Genomic DNA, 20,354 nt, shown 5'->3' on the forward strand with positions numbered 1-20,354 from the left:
ACCTTTTCTAGCCCCCTCCCAGTTCAGGGTGAGCAGAGTGGTTCCTAAATAGGGTTGCTCAGACACGAATACTGATACCGACCAACTTTACTGCTTCTGTCCAAAAGTTGAGCAACTGAATCAAGTATTCACTGCTTTTGTGCCGGTTCTTGACTAGGAGCTTCCAGCCATCACATTGCATGCTCCCGTTGCCCTCCCCCGAACGCCAAAAGACTTGAAGATGTGGCCCACACAGCGAAGACACCTGTGCGTGTATTTGTTTAACGTGTACTTGATGTTGCATTCCAAGAAGCACACAATACTTCACAAATCAACCAACTGATTCCAATGGCATGGAAACCACGATGATTGGAGCTGATGGATTTGTTGCAGCCTTCATCCGCCTTCACAGCCATTGAGTTCGAAGTAACTTTGTCCGCCTGTTCCACCATTGAGGTCTTGGTTGGATTGTTCTTTGTCAGGGATCTCACCCTTGACCTTACTGCCATGGGTGACCCTACCAGGAGCATAGCTCCAGACGGCATCGCTCTCGAGATCTCAGGACCACACAAGCTTCTCCACCATGACACGGTGACAATCCACGGAGAAGCAGAAATAGGAAGATAATACAGTTTAACACATGGCTAAAGAGACAGTGCAGAGGGAAGGGCTTTGTTGGGCTCTCTTCCAGGGAAGGTGGGGCCTATACAGACAGGATAGTTTGCACCGAAGTAGAGAGGGATAATATCCTTGCCGGAGGAGGGGTTAAAACAAAGTTACAGGGACATTGGCACCAGAGTGCCAGGACAGATAGTGGAGTAGTTGTGAGTAAAGATGTTGTTAAGCCCACGTACAGAAACAAGAATCAAAATCTCAAGCACAGTGAGACTAATGTTGAGTTCCGTCTGTTTCAATGCAATGAGTATTGTAGGTAAGATGGATGAGCTTAGAGCAAGGATCAGCACGTGAGATTATGACATTGTTGCCATTAGTGAGTCTTGGTTGCACAAGGGGCAGGACTGGCAGCTCAATATTCTAGGGTTCCATTGTTTTAAAAATGATAGAGTAGGAGTAATTCCACTGCTCCCGCTTTAATTAGGGGGAGGGGCAGAATTACTGGTTAGGTAAAATGTCATAGCAGTGCTCAGACAGGAGGGCTTGTTTACTGAGGCTACGTGAGTGGAATTGAGGAATAAGAAGGGGATGATCTCATTAATGGGATTACCTATAGTCAGTGGAATTTAGAGGTGCAAATTTGTAGTGATTGCAGACTGTTGCAAGAAACACAAGGTTGTGATAAAAGCTGATTTTAACTTTTCCACAGATTGACTGGGACTCCTATGCTGTCAAAGGGCTGGAGGGGGTAGAATTTGTCAAATGGGTTCAGGAAAGTTTCATTAATCAATATATAGAGATCCCAGTGAGAGGGAGTGTGATACTGGGTCTCCTATTAGAGAATAAGCCAGGGCAAGTGACATTAGGGTGTATAGGAGAAAACTTTAAATTTAGTAATCATAATTTTATTAGTTTCAAGATAATTATGGAGAAGGATAAGGTCTGGTCCTTATGTTGAGATTCCAAATTGGAGAAAGACCAATTTTGATAGCATCAAGAAGGATCTGGCAAGTGTGAATTGGGACAGGTTGTTTTCTGTCAAAAGTGTGTTTGGTAAATGGGAGGCCTTCAAAAGTGAAGTTGAGAGTACAGTTTTTTTAATGTTCCTGTCAGGATAAAAGGGAAGGCTAACAGATTTAGTGAATCTTGTTTTTTGAGAGACATTGAGGCCCTAGTTAAGGAGGAGGTGCATAGCATTTATAAGCAGCAAAGAACAAATGAGGTACTTGAGGAGTACAATAAATGGAAGAGAATACAGAAGAGGGAGATCAGGACTCAAAGAAAATATGAGGTTGCTCTTGTAGACAAGGTGAAGAAGGATAGCAAGTGACAAAGTTGGTCATCTTAAAGATACGCATGGAGCCAAAAGAGATGGGGGTGATCTTAAATGGATTTTCTGCATTTACTCTGGAGATGGACACAGAGTCTATAGAACTAAGGCAAAATAGCAGGGAGGTCATGAACCACATATGGATCACAGAGGAGGAAGTGCTTGCTTGTCTTGAGTCAAATTCGGGTGGATAAATCCTCAGAATCTGACAAGGTGTCTCCTCAGTTCTTGTGGGAGGACAGTGCAGAAACTGCAGAGTTCCTTGCAGAGGTACTTAAGATGTCCTTAGCCATGGATGAGGTGCTGGAGGATTAGAGGATAGCTAATGTTGTTTTGTTGTTTAAAAAAGGTTCTAAGAATAAGCCAGGAAATTATAGGCCAGTGAACTTGACATCACTAGTGGGTAACTTATTAGAAGGTATTCTAAGAGACTGATTTATATGTATTTGGAAGACAGGGCCTGATTAGCGATAGTCAGCAAGGCTTTATGTGTGATAGGTCACATCTAACCAATCTTATATTGTTTTTCAAGAAGGTTACATGAAAGTTGATGAAGAAAAGGTAGTGGATGTTGTCTACATGGACTTTAGCAAGGACTGACAAAGTCCCACATGGGAGGTTGGTCAAGAAGGTTCAGTTGCTTTAAATTCAAGGTGAGATAGTAAATTGGATTTAACATTGGCTTTGAGGGTAAAGCCAGAGAGTGGTAGTAGATGGTTGCCTCTCTGACTGGATGCTTGTAACTAGTGGTGCTCTGCAGAGATTGGTGCTGGGTTTGTTGTTGTTTGGCATCTATTTCAACATTCTAGATGATAATCTGACAAACTGAATCAGCAAATTTGTTGAGTACACAAAGATTGGGGGCTGACTGGACAGCAAGGAAGGCTATCCAATCTTGCAGCAGGATCTGGACCAGCTAGAAAAATGGGCTGAAAATTAGCAGATGGAATTTAATGTCGACGTTTGTGAGATGTTTCACTTTGGGTGAAAAACCAGAATAGGATTTACACAGGTGATTGATCGGGTGCTGAGGAGTGGATCTGGGAACACAGATCCATAATTCATTGAAAGTGTTGTCACAGGTATAGATAGGGTCATAAAGAGAGATTTAGGCATGTTGGCCTTCATAAATCAAAGTATTGAGTACAGAAGTTGGGATGTTATGTTGAAATAATACAAGATATTGGCAAGGCCTAATTTGGAGTACTGCATGCAGTTCTGGTTAACTGCCTACAGGAAAGATATCAATACGATTGAAAGAGAAAATTTACAAGAATGTTGCCAGTGCTTAGGACCCGATTTATAGGGCAAGGTTGAATAGTTTATTCCACAAAATACAGGAGAAAGTGGAGATTTGATAAAGGTATACAAAATAATGAGTATAGATAGGGTAAATGCAAGCAGGCTCTTTCCACTCAGGTTGGGTGAGACTAGAACTAGAGGTCATAGATTAAAATATTTAAGGGGAACATGAAGGGGAACTTCTTCACTCAGAAGGTGGTGAGAGTGTGGATCATGCAACCAGCGGAAGTAGTGGTTGCAGGTTTGATTTCATCACTGAAGAGCAGTTTGGATAAGTACATGGATGGGGGGAGTATGCAGCCTATGGTCCAAGTACAGATCAATGGGATTAGGCAGAATAATATTTTGGCACAGACTAGATTGGCCAAAAGGCCTGTTTCTGTGCTGTAGTGCTCTCCATAAATGGAAAAATCCAAGAGATGGCATATCCCTGATCAGCGAAATAGAGACAAGTTTAAGTTTCAAAATGTAGTTCAGCAAATGTAGTCACCAAGCTTATTCAGTGTGTTATTTACTATAATACAGTATATTAATATACCATATTACATTTATACTGTAATATTAATTAGTGGATTAATTTCTTGTGTATATTAATATGGTCCTATCCATTCAACAGCTTACAGCTGTAATCCCATTAAGGGCCATAAGATGGCATTGCCTAGTTTATAGACTAGGATACTCAGCAGCACCACCTCTTGGATTCATTTCTGCAACTCTAAACAAGTTAATATAAATAGCAAAGACAGCAATGAGCTGGTTTTGTTTCTGTCATTCAGACTCCTGTGATTAAGCCTCTAGTAGTGCTTTTGATCTGTACTTTGTTATTTAGATTGCCATATTTCCCAATAGGACCTGACAGGGATGCAAGTTTCCACCCAAAAGTAAAGTTTGATGGATACTGATCGACAGTTCCAAGCATCCAGCTTCATCTTGTCTCCTGATCCCAATTGCTTTGAGTAGTTTTGATGTATGGTTCAGCCTCCTATTCTTTATGATGCAAGTGAAGTACAATAGCAGTATGTCAACTAAGATCTCAATTAATTGACTACACTCCAGATCAATGACCAGTACTGGATGGCAAAAAGGTATCTTCAGAAAGCAGACAGATATAAGGATTGCACACTTCACAGTGAAGACAAACTAACAATGGAAAACGTAGAAATGTGTTCAGTTTCCATGATCAGAAAATATTTCCTAATGCTAGCGATCCAAAAGCTGTTCACCACTTTGGGATTGGCCAGTATGAGATAGCAGTTGTTTGATGAGCCTGAGGACTGCAGCAACAGATTCATTAGACATCTTCAAAGGCAGCCGATCATATACTTAAAAGCAAAAAAAATGTCTGAACTACCTGTTCCAGATAAGCAGCAATTCTGCTTCAAAGCACTGGCATAGGCATGATAGCCTCAAATTCCCTTTACCAGACCCCACAATAAATACACCCACAGATATACATACCCTGAACCCTATTGGTCAGTCCACAAGAGCCCCTAAAAAAGCAGCAACACTCACACGTTTGGAAAGATGACAAGTCGTGTTATCAAAAAGACCAATGCAAAGACCACAAACAGCACATCACAGGTCCTTCGCCATCCTGCGTAGTTGAACATTTTTGCACACTGCAAATTTAATAAGAGATTAATAATAGCTTCTGTAGTTTTTCCCTCCTCCCAAAACATGCAACCCTCTACAATCTGCTAACATAGATCAAACTTATGATCATAGCTACCACTTTTACAATCAGTTAAATTTACTACCACACTGGATAAACACAAGAGATTCTGTAAATGCTGGAAATCTGGAGTAACACACACAAAATGCTGAAGGAACTCAGCACGTCAGGTTTTGATGAAGGGTCTTGGCTGGAAATGTTGACTGTTTATTCCGCTCCATAGATGCTGCCTGACCTTCAGAGTAACTTCAGCATTTTGTGTGTGTTACTGTACTGGATGGTGTTTTACTCTTTTCCCATGTATGATACTTTTGTGCCTATCAATCATTGTTGATGCCTGCAATAGTCTAGCCATAATCTGTATGTTAAGATTATTAAGTGATCATCCAAATTGTAGACTAATCCAATCTGGGCAAATAAACACAAACCCTTTACAACCTGTAGGATAGAAGTGTCTCTGCAGCTCTGTATTAGCAACTCACCTCCATTATGTAATCAGATGCATCATGTACCAGCATTACCAGGGTTCCCACCCGGATGTAGTTTGCACAGTAAGAAAAGCCAATAAGAAAAATTGTGGCAATGTGGTGAATGATCTGTTCCTTAAAATCCTGTGAAGCACAGTAAGAAGATATATCATTTCAACTGGAACTTGGTGCTAGCAGAGCACACTGCCCTTTTGGACAGGAGTTTAATTAGATTGATTAACTCAGATACCATACATACATACAATCCTATGTATATTCGTAGAAATCGTAAAATGAAAATAGGAAAATTCTACAAATATTTTGGTCAAGTAACATATAAATGGGGAAAGTATCCCCAGGAAAGTGAAATATTACAAGTGTCATGATATGGACCATGTCACTGAAATCACAGCAGTGAGAGAAATGGTTGAAATGCAGGAGAGAGCTACTATCCTGTTCATTACAGAAACAATTGCTATAATTAAATTATGGCACCTTCATTTGTATAGCTCCCAGTCACATCAAAATATTTCAATACAAGATGAAGTCAAGAAAAACTATTAGAAATATGACTGTATTTGAAACTGTATTTCCTGCTATAAATTCTGTCAGAATTAGAAGCTGTATCTTTTAACCTTCTATTCCTTCTGCGTTAGGCAGAATTTTAAAATCCAAACTTTGTGGCTTTTAGCTCAACTACACTGTTTAATCTTGTTTGGACCTGGATGGTTGTGACTTACCCTCTTGCCCATTGCTACAAATCTCTAGGACTTAAAGGGAGCTTCTAAGTTTGGATGTTAATATATTTAAGTCTTTTTATTCATGAAAGCCATTGTGAATCTTAAAAATGAAATGGTAAGGTTCCAAGCTATTTCTAAACTAGTTTTCCAACTCATACAGCTGACTTGTCTCATTGGTCCTGGCTCCAACTTGTCAGACTCAGCTCACCGATATCTTACCAGTGATGGTTTGCTGAGAAGTTACAGTGCAGCCAAAATATTGGTGATTATGTCAGCAGTAGCCCAATATCATCTACACTAGTCTCAGGCACAAAGTGAGACCATCACATTTACTCATTGCTTTGTTGCATGAAGCTGAAACAATATCCTTCACTCATCAGGTCTGAGGAATTTACATATTCACTACCAGAAGAGTTAGGAATAGGATACTTGCAAAATCAAAGTAGCCAACACCACAGAAGCAATGAAAACTTGTTTAAATTTAGTATAAAAATCCGGTGGGGGGGAGGAATATCAGATAACAGTATCATACAACAATTTATGGATTGAAAGCTACTGGTCAATTACAAACATATTGTATCTATATCCAACTTTATTAATTCACTGTTCACACAGGATGTTCAAGATTTACATCTCAGCACATAACCACCTGACTGACCTCAAAATAGTAAGCTTATCAGATTTCAAGACTGAATATGACTGGTCACATACCTTCCTCTTTACATCCAACGAGACTCTTAAGAGCAGAGACCAGTAGAAAGCCAGTTCTACCATGTAATACCAGTACTGGGAAGGCAGTAACACCTGAAACAGAAATGTCAGTTTTGAGAGAGGGAGGGAGAAAGCAAGCGAATGAGACAAAATAGGACTGAACACAAACTAGCATTCTGATAGCAGGAAATGGCAGCTGCCATAATAATTTTACTTAAAATACATGGCAAACACTATCGCTAAGTACAGGGAAACTGGAATTCACCAATTTCACCACAGTCAGGTTATAATTGCTTGGGATTAATCCACAAACATCAAGCTGAAGATCACTGTACAGGAGCAGCATCTTATCAACATAACTGATTTTGACCACAGGTTGGAGAGTTAATACACATTGCAGTTCATCATCTAGTGTATATTTAGGAGGGGAGTGGGGTGGCAGTCATGAAAGTGTCACGAGGTGGGGACAAGGGTGTTGGGAGAGAGGACCCACAAGCAGGACACAAACACATCTTTCTTAGGTACAATAAAATAGCGTTTATTACTCGCTACACAGAAGATCAGGAAATCAAGGAGGCCAAAGAGGAACACGAACCTCGGACTAGGGACTTGGATCGCCGCGGACCTGGGACTTGGAAACAGGGAACTGGGATCGCCGCGGCCATGACTTGGACAGCGGGAACATGGACAGCCACGGACCTTGGACTTGGACAGTGGGAACATGGACAGCCGCAGACCTTGGACTTGGACAGTGGGAACATGGACAGCCGCGGACCTTGGACTTGGACAGTGGGAACATGGATCGTCACGGCCATGACTGGGACCCTGGGGACTGGGACCGCCACGGCACTTGGACTTGGAGACTGGGATCGCCGCAGCCGGGAATGTGGAACCTGGATCGTCGCGGACCCTGGACTAGGAGACTAGGACCTTGATTCACCGCAGCCAGAAATGTGGACACCGTGGATCGCCGCAGCCAGAAATGTGGACACCATGGATCGTCGCAGCCAGAAACGTGGACACCAAAACACAGGATAAGGAACCTTGAGCCAGGACTCCTCCAGATCAGGCATCGAGCCGGGACTCTTCTTCAAGGGGACAGACGCAGACACAGGGCATGAACATCGAGCCACGACTCTGCCTTCCACTCAGGCACCGAGCCGGGACTCTTCGAGGGGGATAGACACAGACACTGGGCATGAACATCGAGCCGGAACTCCGCCTTCAACTCAGGCACCGAGCCGGGACTCTTCAAGGGGTAGACACAGGCAATGGGCATGAACGTCGAGCCAGAACTCTGCCTTCAACTCAAGGCACCGAGCCGGGACTCTTCAAGGGGTAGACACAGGCAATGGGCATGAACGTCGAGCCAGAACTCCGCCTTCAACTCAAGGGACCGAGCCGGGACTCTTCAAGGGGTAGACACAGGCAATGGGCATGAATGTCGAGCCAGAACTCCGCCTTCAACTCAAGGCACCGAGCCGGGACTCTTCAAGGGGTAGACACAGGCAATGGGCATGAACGTCGAGCCAGAACTCCGCCTTCAACTCAAGGCACCGAGCCGGGACTCTTCAAGGGGTAGACACAGGCAATGGGCATGAACGTCGAGCCAGAACTCCGCCTTCAACTCAAGGCACCGAGCCGGGACTCTTCAAGGGGTAGACACAGGCAATGGGCATGAACGTCGAGCCAGAACTCCGCCTTCAACTCAAGGCACCGAGCCGGGACTCTTCAAGGGGTAGACACAGGCAATGGGCATGAACGTCGAGCCAGAACTCCGCCTTCAACTCAAGGCACCGAGCCGGGACTCTTCAAGGGGTAGACACAGGCAATGGGCATGAACGTCGAGCCAGAACTCCGCCTTCAACTCAAGGCACCGAGCCGGGACTCTTCAAGGGGTAGACACAGGCAATAGGCATGAACGTCGAGCCAGGACTCCGCCTTCAACTCAAAGCACCGAGCCGGGACTCTTCAAGGGGTAGACACGGATAATGGGCATGAACGTCGAGCCAGGACTCCGCCTGCCACTCAGGCAGCGAGCTGGGGCTCTTCGAGGGGTAGACACGGACAATGGGCATGAACGTCGAGTCAGGACTCCGCCTTCAACTCACCCCTGGCAGATTGACCTTGCCCAGACCCACTCTGGCAAAGGAAGGCGAATTGCTGGTACTCCGATGCAGGCTGGATAACTCTGGCTTGACGTGGCGGCAGTGACTTGCTAAGGCTTCTTAACACCCTCGCCCTGAACGGCTAAAGCCAGGGGCTTATAAGCTGCTGGTTCGGGTCGAGAGTAGATCACCTTAATTTCCAAGCTCAAGGGACACGTGAAACGGAATTAGAAGGGAACAAAGAGTCAATGGTCTGGATCACAACCTAACTAAACTTAAAGGGGAACTGATCCGGACCATGACAGAAAGCATGTCTTCTAAGACTATTTCAATGTTCTACAGCCAATTACTCTAGGCAGAGCTCACAGTGGCCATTTCCAGTAGGACTTCAGTTGGGATTTGGCAATCTGGCAGCTTAGAGGTTCAATTGCTATCCATCCCAGAAGTTTTACAAATAAAATACTTTAAATTGCGATGACCATGTGAACTAAGAATGCCAAAGTTCTAGTACAGTGTGGTATCCAATACAATGTTGTATTCCTTGATATGGGTCAGGCAAAGAACCCCATTTTCATGATTTTTTTAAATGCCCTCTCAGTTGAGTAATCAAGATGATCTGATCAGCAGTGGAATTTAAACTCTGCAGCCTTCAGCCTGATGTGAATTTAACATGGATTCAATACACCAAGGCCATTTGTAGAAATTAGCAATTCACAAGGAGTGATCTTTGAGATCAAATATTTAATTACTTTAGAACAGTGAGTACATACTTGCTGAGGATATCCTTTCCAGCACTCCTGTTGATTCCAGAACCATGGTTTCTGAAAACAAAAATAAAAAGTGCAATATCTGGCAACCAAGTTTGCTTAGGTGGGTGAAATAAAGATCGCAAAGTGAATATTATAGATGCATCAAAATTATTACTTGTATAAAGGATAAAAATGGCAGATTGACGGGCTAAACACACCATTTCTCTCCTGTAAATTCCATAGACTCATTCTGGATTTAACCAAAAGCATTGTTAACATGACGTACCATTCTCCTCAGCAGCTGGACAAATGCCAGAAGCTTGAACTGTTTTAAGAATGCTAGTCGATAGCAACAACATTACACAATTGCTTTCAGAATGCTATAGAAACACTATCCACAAGGGTTCTTGTTTTCTTTTATCCTCTATTCTTCACCGTTTCTTTCAGATCACACAAACAACATATACACATTCTGCCATGTTAGTTTATAAACAGTTCCTGGAAAACATGGATGGGAGGTGGGTGTGGAGGAAGTTGTAAAATACCAGAACTCTGGTCTTGCAGTGCAATTTGGGAGACCGGGATGCATTTTCATTTTAGCTATTTGCTCTTCTACATTTGGAAAAGATGAATTTAAGAGTTAACTAATTAAGCAACATTTTTTAAAGTTTACATCACTGGACACATTCACACAAAAGCAAAGTAACAGTACAAATGTGGTATTTTGTGAAGTATCCAGATAGGTGGGGTGTCTCAGTTCTCAATGCAGGAATAGGAAAGACTGCATTTAACCAGGCCACAAAGAGCACAAAGATTTGGGTTCTATCAATAATACACAAAGTGCTAGGAATCTCAGCTGGAGTAGTGGCGAGGGGCCTCAATTGATATCAGTGCCCCAAATGCAGAAATTATGAGTGGGAGGAGGAAGTGATGGAAAAGCAGGTTAGTCACTCTTAATCTGTCTGATGTCTCCCTACTGAAGAATCCCTGTGTTTAGGCACCAAGCAAAAGCAGGACTTGGGTACAATTATCCTCCCAACAATTCACTACCCATCAACAAAACTAATACCAACACCCTCACCACAGGTATCACACAACTGTGCCCAGAAAATTTAGAAATGGAAAGCTGGTGGATGCACTTCATTCTCCCCTAAACTCACTTAATAGGGAGGAGTACAGGAGACTTTATTAGAGGAAAGTTTATCAAGTTGGATAAATCCCCGGGGTTTGACCTGGTGCAGCCCAAGACTTTGTGAGAAGCAACTGAATTTTTTTTAATATAAATAAAACAAAGCGCGTGACGTCAGCCAGTAGAGCGTGAAAGGTTTAAAAAGGTAAGGAATCTTCAATGGTTTTTAATTTGGAGCAAGAAGGCTGCATGTGAACTACTGATATTTCGGAGCGAAGGGAGTTTTTAACTACTCGGGTTAAAGAGAGGCAAGACTGTGCAGGTGCGTGACGCCAGCCAGTAGAGCGCGAAAGGTTTAAAAGGAAGACTGCCGTATTCAGCAGGCAGCAGAGTGGTAGGGCTTTGGCTCAACGGGCTTAGGCGGTAATGGGACAAGGCGAGGTAGGAAGTATGTGTGTGAGGCCAGTTTTCTGTGCTCAGTGTCACATGTGGGGGGTCCTGGAGTCTCTCAGCCTCCCAGACGGCCATATCTGCATCAGGTCTGTCGAGCTGCAGCTCCTAAGGGACCAAGTTAGGGAACTGGATGTGCAGCTTGATGACCTTCGTCTAGTCAGGGAGAGCGAGGAGGTGATAAAGAGGAGTTACAGGCAGGTGGTCACACCGGGGCCACAGGAAACAGACAAGTGGGTCAAAGTCAGGAGGGGGAAGGGGAAGAGCAGATACTAGAGAGTACCCCTCAACAATAATTACTCCTGTTTGAGTACTGTTGGGGGGGACAGTCAACCTGAGGGAAGCGGCAGTGGCCATGCCTCTGGCCCTGTGGCTCAGAAGGGTAGGGAAGGGAAGAGGAAGGCAGTAGTGATAGAGGACTCTATAGTTAGGGGGTCTGACATTCTGTGGATGCAGGAGAGAAACTTGGATGATAGTTTGCCTCCCAGGTGCCAGGGTCCGGGATGTTTCGGATCGCGTCCAAGATATCCTGTGGTGGGAGGGAGAACAGCCAAAGGTCGTAGTACATATTGGTACCAATGACATAGGTAGGAAAAGGGAAGAAGTCCTGAAAAAAGACTACAGGGAGTTAGGAAGGAAGTTGAGAAGCAGGACTGCAAAGGTAGTAATCTCAGGATTACTGCCTGTGACATGTGACAGTGAGTCTAGGAATAGGATGAGGTAGAGGATAAATGCGTGGCTGAGGGATTGGAGCAGGGGGCAGGGATTCAGATTTCTGGATCATTGGGACCTCTTTTGGGGCAGGTGTGACCTGTACAAAAAGAACAGGTTGCACTGAATCCCAGGGGGACCAATATGCTAGCAGGCACGTTTGCTAAGGCTATTGGGGAGCGTTTAAACTAGAATTATTGGGGGGGGGGGGTGGTAACCGAACTGAAGAGGAGGTTAGCTCACAAATAGAGAAAGCTTGTAGACAGTGCGAGAGGGAGGATAGGCAGGTGATAGAGAAGGGACGAGCTCAGACCGAAGGCTTGAGATGTGTCTATTTTAATGCAAGGAGTGTTGTGAACAAAGCGGATGAGGTTGGAGCGTAGATCAGTACTTGGAGATATGATGTGGTGGCCATTACAGAGACTTGGATGGCTCAGGATTGGTTACTTCAAGTGCCAGGTTTTAGATGTTTCAGAGAGGACAGGGCGGGAGACAAAAGAGGTGGGGCATGGCACTGTTGATCAGAGATAGTGTCACAGCTGCAGTAAAGGTAGATGCCATGGAGGATTGTCTACGGAATCTCTGTGGGTGGAGGTTAGGAACAGGAAGGGGTCAATAACTTTACTGGGTGTTTTTTATAGGCTGCCTAATATTAACAGGGATATCGAGGAGCAGATGGGGAAACAGATCCTGGAAAGGTGTAATAATAATGGAGTTGTCATGATGGGAGATTTTAATTTCCCAAATATCGAGTGGCGTCTCCCCAAAGCGAGGGGTTTAGATGGGGTGGAGTTTGTTAAGCATGTTCAGGAAGGTTTCTTGACACAGTATTTAGATAAGTCTACAAGAGGGGAGGCTGTACTTGATTTGGTATTGGGAAATGAACCTGGTCAGGTGTCAGATCTCTCAGTGGGAGAGCATTTTGGAGATAGTGATCATAATTCTATCTCCTTTACAATAGCATTGGAGAGAGATTTGAACAGACAAGTTAGAAAAGCGTTTAATTGGAGTAAGGGGAATTATGAGGCTATCAGGCAGGAAATTGGAGGCTTAAATTGGAATCAGATGTTCTCAGGGAAAAGTACGGAAGAAATATGGGAAATATTCAGGAGATATTTTTGTAGAGTTCTTTATAGGTACATTCCAATGAGACAGGGAAGTTATGGTAGGGTACATGAACTGTGGTGTACAAAGGCTGTAATAAATCTAGTCAAGAATAAAAGAAAAGCTTGTAAAAGGTTCAGAGAGCTAGGTAATGTTAGAGATCTAGAAGTTTATAAGGCTACTAGGAAGGAGCTTAAGAACAAAATTAGGAGAGCCAGAAGGGGCCATGAGAAGGACTTGGCGGGCAGAACTAAGGAAAACCCAAGGCATTCTACAAGTATGTGAAGAGCAAGAGGATAATACGTGAAAGAATAGGACCTATCAAGTGTGACAGTGGGAAAGTGTGTATGGAAGTGGAGGAAATAGCAGAGGTACTTAATGAATACTTTACTTCAGTATTCACTATGGAAAAGGATCTTAGTGATTGTAGTGATGACTTGCAGCAGACTGAAAAGCTTGAGCATGTAGATAATAAGAAAGAGGATGTGCTGGAGCTTTTGGAAAGCACCAAATTGGAAAAGTCACTGGGACAAGACGAAATGTACCCCTGGCTACTGTGGGAGGCGAGGGAGGAGATTGCTGAGCCTCTGGTGATGATCTTTGCATCATCAATAGGGACGGGAGAGGTTTCGGAGGATTGAAAGGTTGTAGATGTTGTTCCCTTGTTCAAGAAAGGGAGTAGAGATAGCCCAGGAAATTATAGACCAGTGAGTTTTAACTCAGTGCTTGCTAAGTTGATGGAGAAGATCCTGAAGGGCAGGATTTATGAACATTTGGAGAGGTATAATATGATTAGGAGTAGTCAGCATGGCTTTGTAAAAGGCAGGTCATGCCTTACGAGCCTGATTGAATTTTTTGAGGATGTGACTAAACACGTTGATGAAGGAAGAGCAGTAGATGTAGTGTATATGGATTTCAGCAAGGCATTTGATAAGGTACCCCATGCAAGGCTTACTGAGAAGGTAAGGAGACATGGGATCCAAGGGGACATTGCTTTGTGGATCCGGAACTGGTTTGCCCACAGAAAGCAAAGAGTGGTTATAGATGGATCCATGGAGGTCGGTCACCAGTGAAGTGCCTCAGGGATCTGTTGGGACCCTTACTCTTTGTGATTTTTATAAATGACCTGGATGAGGAAGTGGAGGGATATGTTAGTAAGTTTGCTGATGACACTAAGGTTGGAGGTGTTGTGGATAGTGTGGAGGGCTGTCAGAGGTTACAGCGGGACATTGATAGGATGCAAAACTGGGCTGAGAAGTGGCAGATGGAGTTCAACCCATATAAGTGTGAAGTGATTCATTTTGGTAAGTCAAATATGATGGCAGAATATAGTATTAATGGTAAGACTCTCGGCAGTGTGGAGGATCAGAGGGATCTTGGGGTCCAAGTCCATAGGACACTCAAAGCAGCTGCGCAGGTTGATTCAGTGGTTAAGAAGGCATACGGTGCATTGGCCTTCATCAATCGTGGAATTGAATTTAGGAGACGAGAGGTAATGTTGCAGCTATATAGGACCCTGGTCAGACCCCACTTGGAGTACAGTGCTCAGTTCTGGTCACTTCACTACGGGAAGGATGTGGTAGCCAAAGAAAGGGTGCAGTGGAGATTTACAAGGATGTTGCCTGGATTGGGGAGCATGCCTTATGAGAATAGGTTGAGTGTACTTGGCCTTTTCTCCTTAGAGCAAAAGAGGATGAGGGGTGACCTGATAGAGGTGTACAAGATGATGAGAGGCATTGATCGTGTGGATAGTCAGAGGCTTTTTCCCAGGGCTGAAATGTTTGTCACTGGGTGATGGGGAGTAGGTACAGAGGAGATGTCAGGGGTAAGTTTTTTTGCTCAGAGAGTGGTGAGTGCATGGAATGGGCTGCCGGCAACGGTGGTGGAGGCGGATACAATAGGGTCTTTTAAGAGGCTTTTAGATGGGTACGTGGAGCTTAGTAAAATAGGGCTATAGGTAAGCCTAGTAATTTCTAAGGTAGGGACATGTTCAGCACAACTTTGTGGGCTGAAAAGTCTGTATTGTGCTGTAGGTTTTCTATGTTTCTATGTTTATTCATAATAAATATATGTACACAAGGGTAGACCATGCAAAGCCTATATATTTGTGGACAATGCATTCAGCAGTGTTAAGTTACATTTTAAAAACTGATAGCACTGTTGCCACTTATGTGACTCCCCTGGGATGATATGCTAATATTTAAGGAGCTTCCCTGCCTGACCAGCTGCTCCCTATCCTGTGGCAGAAGAACCTTATACTGTGGTCCTTCCTCACCGATCCTTGTGTTGGCTACATCAAGCTTTAGTACGTACCTCAGCATGTACTCCTGCAACCTGGAATTTGCCAGTCAGCAACATTCCTGTCTAGACATCTCGATGTGCTGGGAAGCCACCAAGAAAAGAAATTACGGAGGCACTTGTAGCAATTTTTGCTTCATAACTGACCACAGTTGATGTTTCAGAGTGGCTAATGAGACACCACTGTTTGAAAAGGGAAGCAAAAGCAAGCCAGGAAATTACAGGCCAGTGAGTCTGACATCAGTGGTGGGTAAGTTACTGGAGGGGATTCTGAGGGACAGGATATACCAACATTTGGAGAGTTAAGAGTCTGATTTTGGACAGTCATCATGGATTTGTGCATGGGAAATGGTGTCTAAGAAATTTCTTCGGGTTCTTAAGGTTATCAAGAGGGTAGATGAATGTAAGGCGGTGTATGTTGTCTATATGAACTTCTAAGTATATTTAGGAGTCCAGGCCATCCTCTCTTCTCACTGATGCCATCAGGAAGGTGGTACAGGAGCCTCAGGACCCACACCACCAGGTTCAGAAATGGTTATTACCTCTCAACCATCAGGCTCTTTTAACTAGTGAGGATAACTTTACTTGCCCCATCATTGAACTGTTCCCATAACGTATGGACTCACTTTCAAGGACTCTTCAATATTTATTGCTCATTTATCATTATTTTTTCTTTTGTATTTACGCAATTTGTTGTCTTTTGCATATTGGTTGTTTGTCCCTCCTGTTGAGTACGGTCTTTCATTGATTCTATTGTGTTTTTTGGATTTACTGTGCAAGAAAATGACTCTCAGGGTTTTATATGATGACATACAGTACTGTGCAAAAGTCTTGAGCTCATATATATAGTTGTAGTAATTTTAAGTATTGCACTGTACTACTGCCGCCACACAAAAAAAAACAAATTTCATGGCATTTGTTGGTGATGATAAACCTGATTCTATTATGGACTGAGTGTGGGAAGGGGGCAAGGAGAAGGGAATCATGGTTGGGAAAAAGGGGAAGTGAGAGTGGAGGGAGTGGGCGGGAAGCGCCAGAGAAAGAGCCATTCTGTAATGATCCATAAACCAATTGTTTGGAATCAATTGACTTTGCTGGGTGTCTCAGGACTAGGCTCGTCTGCACCCATTCCACCTCCCCACCCCAAGCACTCCTTCTGTGCCACCTGTTCCACACCCTTCCCACAGTGATTCACTCTTGCCATTCTCAACATCCTTTGCTCCCACCAGATTTACAAACTCGCTCCCTGCTCCACATTGATAATTACAGTACTGTGCAAATGTTTTAGACATTCTAGCTATATATATGTGCCTAAGACTTTTGCACAGTACTATATAAGTACTTCAATAAAATATTTACTTTGTAGGAAGGCCTTCAACGAGGTCTGTCATGGCAGCCTAGTCTGGGAGGTTAGGTAGCGGATTGGATTCATAATTGGCTCAGTGGTGGGAAGCAGAGGGTGATGGTTGAGGGTTGTAGGTCTGGTGACCTGTGCCTCAAGGGTCAGTGCTGGGACTCTTGTAAACTACATAAATGATTTGGATGTGAAAGTACAGGACATCGTATGTTTGCAGATAATACTATAACAACTGTTGTAGACAGTGTAGAAGGGGATTTCAGAAATACAGGGATCTTGATCAGTTGGTAAATGGGTTGAGAATTGCCAAGTTATATTCAATCCTGATATACAAGAGGTATTGTGTTTTTGGGAGATCAGGTCAGGGAAGGACTTGATTAGTGACTTACAGGGCCCTGAGGAGTGTTATGGAATAGAGAGACCTAGGTGTGCAGTGCATAGTTCACTGACAGTGACATACCAGGTAGAGTGGTGAAGACAGCATTTGACATACTGGCCTTCATCAGTCAGGGGATTAAGTTTAGGAGTTGGAAAGTTATGTAGCAGTTATAAAAGACATTGGTGAGGCCTTACTTGGAGTATTGTTTTAGGTCGCACTTTTGTATGAAAGACATTATTAAACTAGAAAGAGTGCAAGAAAGATTTACCAGGATGTTGCCTGGACTTGGGGAGGGGCCTGAGATACAAGGAGAGATTGCATAAACCAGGACTTTCCTCACTGGAACACAGGAGATTGAGGAGTTATCTGATAGGGGTCAATATGATCATGAGGGTCATAGGGTAAAAGCAGTTTTTTACCCCCTCAGGGAGCTGGTGCTAAAAAGCAAGAGGGCATATGTTTTGAAGATCAAAGCGAGAGATTTAAAAGGGACTTCAGGAGCAGCCACTTCACACAAAGGGAAGTGCATATTTCAAAGAGCTGCCAAAAAATGGTTGAAGTGGGCTAATTGGCGATGATTTAAAACGATCTAAATAAATAGATGGATAGGAGAGGCTTAGAGAGATGTAGGCCAAATATGAGTAGATGGGACTAGCTTGCTGGGCAACACAGTCAGCATGGATGAGTTGAGCTGAAGGACCTGTTGTGTTGTAAGACTCTATGACTTTGCTGGAAGACCAACAAGCATCGTGACCAACCATTGAGCACATCTACATGAAACACTGTCGTAGAAAAGCAGCATCCACCATCAGAGATCCCCGCCACCAGGTAGAAGGTACAGGAGCCTCAGTACTCGCACCATCAAGTTCAAGAACAGTTACTACCCTTCAACCATCAGGCTCTTGAATAGAAGGGGTAAGTACATTCACTTTCCCCATCATTGAAATGTTCCCACAACCAATCATCTCACTTTATGGACTTCTGATTTCATTATCTTATGTTGTTATTATTTATTACTATTGATTTATATTTGCATTTTCTTTTTGTTGTATTCTGCACTCTGGTTGACCTCATTGATCTTGTTATAGTTACTATTCTATAGATTTGCTGAGTATGCCCACAGAAAAATGAATCTCAGGGTTCTAGATGGTAACATATATGTACTTTGATAATAAATTTACTTTAAGTTACGAGTACCAAAGTGCAGCTTTCACCGAGTTGATGATCTTCCAGCAGCACTTGCTGTTTGCTAAACTACTAGGCTACTCTTTCAAAAACAAAAAAAAAGTGGGAGTGGCCTGAGGGCTGAGGTACTGCAAGCTAGATAATGCCAGAAATACCCAAACAGAAAGAGTCCCCAAAGAATGCACACCCCTGCGAGAGTCAGTGACTTTTGGAAGGGAATGCAAATTAAAAGAAAACTATGAAATAGATTTTGTTTGAACTGTCTTTGATCACGAAAGACAGTTTTAATCTGCTGCTAAGTACAAAACAGCTGTTATGAACCACTGAAGTTCGACTGGAATACAAGACAGTTAAAAAAGAGGTTATCAGTAAAATAAACTAATTAAAGTGTTTCATGAACCCCTATGAGGACTTTGGTTTGCCATTTGCTTTGCCAACATCTTGCTTCTTGAAGCTTTTAAAATCTAGGTGTGGTAGTATTCAAACTCTTTTCCAGAGTAGAGATAAGCACTGAAAATCAACCATGCAATAAAACGGGAAATGCAGGGGCAGTTTCTGGAACTGGGTTCATATGCCAAAAAATTTAAAACACAGCCCACTTTCATACAGGTACACAGCTAATGATGCAGCCAAATAAGATGACATACTTACGTCAAGCAGCATGCAAAGACCAGCAATAAACGCAAGCAGATAAAATGCAAACCTCCAGCTGCAATAGAGAAAATATGTAGGTGATCCTGAGCTGGATCTTAGAGACAAGGTGCCAAAGCCAGTTAAATCAAAATAATTTAAATTCAAACGGTAATTTTAACTTCCAAATTAAAGCAATGTTTGGTCTATCAAAAATTAACTTAAAGCAACTATATTCTTCAATGATATCAAATGAAAAATTACAGATACAAGCAACTTGAAGCAGTGTATTAATTCTGAGGATAAGGGAGCAAGAATTTATTAAATGTTTGACAGTAATCATAGTAAAGCTACATGGGATATTGGGAGGCTCACAAATACCAAAGCTATATGAATTAGCATTCATTACAAAAAGAGATTGGAAAGTGGATTGTTATCTCATAGGGAGTATTGAAAAGACATTACATTTTCCAGGTAAAATGATAAAATGAGTAAAGATGACAGAGCTTCCAGATGTCGGGAGAGGGAATTGATTTCTGATAACCCCAGTAAAAAGTTGGCACAACAAAAGTGAAGCAAAGGATCTTTTCTGCCTATTAGCCTTCAATCACATCCATCTCTTTCTCACTTTCCAGTCCTCCCTATTATATCAACACTTACTGTGGAGAAAATTCACATCTGCATTTTAAAAACAGAAAACTATAGGAGAGGAGTGCAGGGACACAGGGAATAGATTATACTAATGACATATCAAACTTCAAGCAGATTAGATTGGAGTGGGAGTCGTCAGTGCAAAGTCTGAAGTTGGTATAAATAGATTGAACAAAGTAATTGACCTTTAGATTAAATGGCACCTAACAGTGAGGATTTAGTGAACGATTGTCCTGACCTTGAAGAACACAACTAATACAACTCATCTGTGAAGCTCAGATTCAGAGGTTGCAATAATAATCAAGTGACACTCGGGAAGACGCCAAACCTTACAGTGGAATGTCACCCTAGGCATCAGCTCCCACTAGAGTATGGATTATTTGTTCAACCGGTATCCTTTGATTCCCAACTTTTGGAGCCATTTGCAAAGGACAAACTCACAGGAAATAGCTGGGGTTTGTTTGCTTATTGGTAATACCCACATCTTTTCTTGTCTTGGGATCAGAATTCTGAATAAGAGCTGAACATTAGAATTAGTTAATTAGCTTTTTTAATACCATTCTTAGTGATCAGTCAACTTAAGAACTGGTACGACATCCAAAACCTTCCCTCTCCATATGCCTTCATTATAATGTTGTACAGTCCAGTTAAAATAAATCTCTATAAATATTTTTACAGAAATCACACCAAGGGCTGAATTATGTACACAAAACTCAAATTTGATCTTCATTTGTGTTTAACAAGTTTATGCTCATTTTAAAAATTGTGAATGGAGAAGAACATTTTG

The 20,354-nt window shown here is 42.8% G+C and overlaps 1 protein-coding gene and 1 long non-coding RNA gene across 3 annotated transcripts in view; one reads left to right on the forward strand and one right to left on the reverse strand.

The window, feature by feature from the left end:
• Window positions 1–20,354, forward strand: part of LOC140739938 (uncharacterized) — a 369,849-nt gene that overhangs the window by 226,181 nt on the left and 123,314 nt on the right. The window lies entirely within an intron of this gene.
• cers4a (ceramide synthase 4a) overlaps window positions 1–20,354 on the reverse strand; it is an 84,032-nt gene that overhangs the window by 12,528 nt on the left and 51,150 nt on the right. For both annotated transcript variants that reach the window (XM_073068621.1, XM_073068620.1), the window contains exons 5-9: window positions 18,938–18,995; window positions 9,695–9,745; window positions 6,817–6,909; window positions 5,381–5,509; window positions 4,739–4,845 (exon numbers count right to left, since the gene is read on the reverse strand). In XM_073068621.1, coding sequence (XP_072924722.1) covers window positions 4,739–4,845; window positions 5,381–5,509; window positions 6,817–6,909; window positions 9,695–9,745; window positions 18,938–18,995 — 438 coding nt within the window. The remainder of the gene's footprint in view (window positions 1–4,738; window positions 4,846–5,380; window positions 5,510–6,816; window positions 6,910–9,694; window positions 9,746–18,937; window positions 18,996–20,354) is intronic.

The sequence above is a fragment of the Hemitrygon akajei genome, chromosome 16, assembly GCF_048418815.1.
Source record: "Hemitrygon akajei chromosome 16, sHemAka1.3, whole genome shotgun sequence".
Taxonomy (NCBI): Eukaryota; Metazoa; Chordata; class Chondrichthyes; order Myliobatiformes; family Dasyatidae; genus Hemitrygon; species Hemitrygon akajei.